Source organism: Phalaenopsis equestris, unplaced genomic scaffold (genome assembly GCF_001263595.1).
Source record: "Phalaenopsis equestris unplaced genomic scaffold, ASM126359v1 Scaffold196229, whole genome shotgun sequence".
In the NCBI taxonomy this organism is placed as follows: Eukaryota; Viridiplantae; Streptophyta; class Magnoliopsida; order Asparagales; family Orchidaceae; genus Phalaenopsis; species Phalaenopsis equestris.
Window position 1 is genome coordinate 1 of NW_018216178.1, and position 1,380 is coordinate 1,380.

The following is a 1,380-nucleotide window of genomic DNA, read 5'->3' on the forward strand; positions in this document are numbered from 1 at the left end:
TTTTTTTTTTTTTGGATTCCATTTTTTCTTCAAGCGCAGGGGATATGGGAGTCCTGCTCCTTAACATGGATGGCCGGGGAGTGGCACTGGGCCACCGTTTGCTGCTGCTGCTGTTGCTGCTGCTGTTTGAGGAGACAGCCAACCCTCTTACAAACGCCGGCCGCCGGTACTCCGGCAGGTAAAGGGATGACCGGAAGGTTCTCGCAGTTGCAGATCTCGACCATGAAACCGTCGGGGTCATGGAAGAAGATCTGGTCAACGAAGATTCCCCCTTCCTCCACCGTCCGCTGAACGTAGCTAATCCCCATCTCCTTCAGCTTATTCTCAACTAACGCCAAGCTCTCGCACTACCAAATAATTCACCATTACAATCTCTTTTCAGTTCGTGTCTACGAGAGAAAAGTAAGGAACAAAGATGAAGATCTGAACAGAATAACGGAGCATCTATACCTGGAAGGAGATATGGTTGTCCTTTGGGTTGATCTCGGCTTTTACCGTAATGCTTTCGGGGTTCTCTGATTGCAGAAGGTGGATCCCGATCCCATAGTTGAACAACCTATGAGTCATTGATACTTTTCATTCATTTATTCGCAACATCTCAACGACATCCAAAACCAAAAAAACCCTAGGAAACAAAGTAGCAAGAAAATCAAAGATTAGTTACAGTAATACCAGGCGCCATCGAAATCGAAGGAGCCGGGCCTTCTTATGGGGAAGAAACCAAGCACGTTCTGGTAGAAATCAAGAGATTCCTCAACAGATCGGCAAACGATAGAGATGTGATTAAGAGATGTCAGGGGTAGAGAAGCGCCAGGGGTTTCTATCTTGCAGGTCGAGCCCACCATTTTTATTTGCTTTAGTGATAGAGAAAAGCAGATCGGAGAAGTAATCGAAAGAGAAGTAGAAGACAATTGAAAACCGGAGAAGAAGACAGTGAAGGTGATGCTGACAGATCGGAGAGTATAAGAGACGATGGCTGAGGGAGAGTGGAAGGCAAGACGGTCGCAGGCTGTCTTTATAGAAAGAATGGAGAAGCAGAGGGTTGCATTTACATAGAACCCCCCCAATTTATATATATTTACATATTTCATATTATTAATTTAAAATTTAAATTCATTTTTTAAAAGAAATTTACATAAATGACACTCTATTTTTATGTATTTATGCATAAAATATATATTTTTAGAAAATTAATTGCAGTAATATTTTATATGTGATGTTTTGTATATAAATATAAAAAAAAACTAAATATTAGAAATATAAATGTATAAAAAATTGTGTAATATGTAAAAATTTAAAAAGGGGCGTATCACATGTCAATTTTTTTAATATTATCTAATTTAAATTTAGATAAAACCCTTTTTTTTTTCACTTCCTGAC

At 39.4% G+C, this 1,380-nt stretch overlaps 1 protein-coding gene across 1 annotated transcript; it reads right to left on the bottom strand.

The window, feature by feature from the left end:
* Positions 1-28: 28 nt before the first annotated feature.
* On the bottom strand, positions 29-998 carry LOC110035123. Its single transcript, XM_020739363.1, has 3 exons — positions 673-998; positions 451-556; positions 29-347 (listed from the first exon to the last, which is right to left on the bottom strand). The coding sequence occupies exons 1-3, from the start codon at positions 843-845 to the stop codon at positions 30-32; spliced, it is 597 nt and encodes a 198-aa protein (XP_020595022.1). The 5' UTR covers positions 846-998; the 3' UTR covers position 29.
* Between the last annotated feature and the right edge of the window lie 382 nt (positions 999-1,380).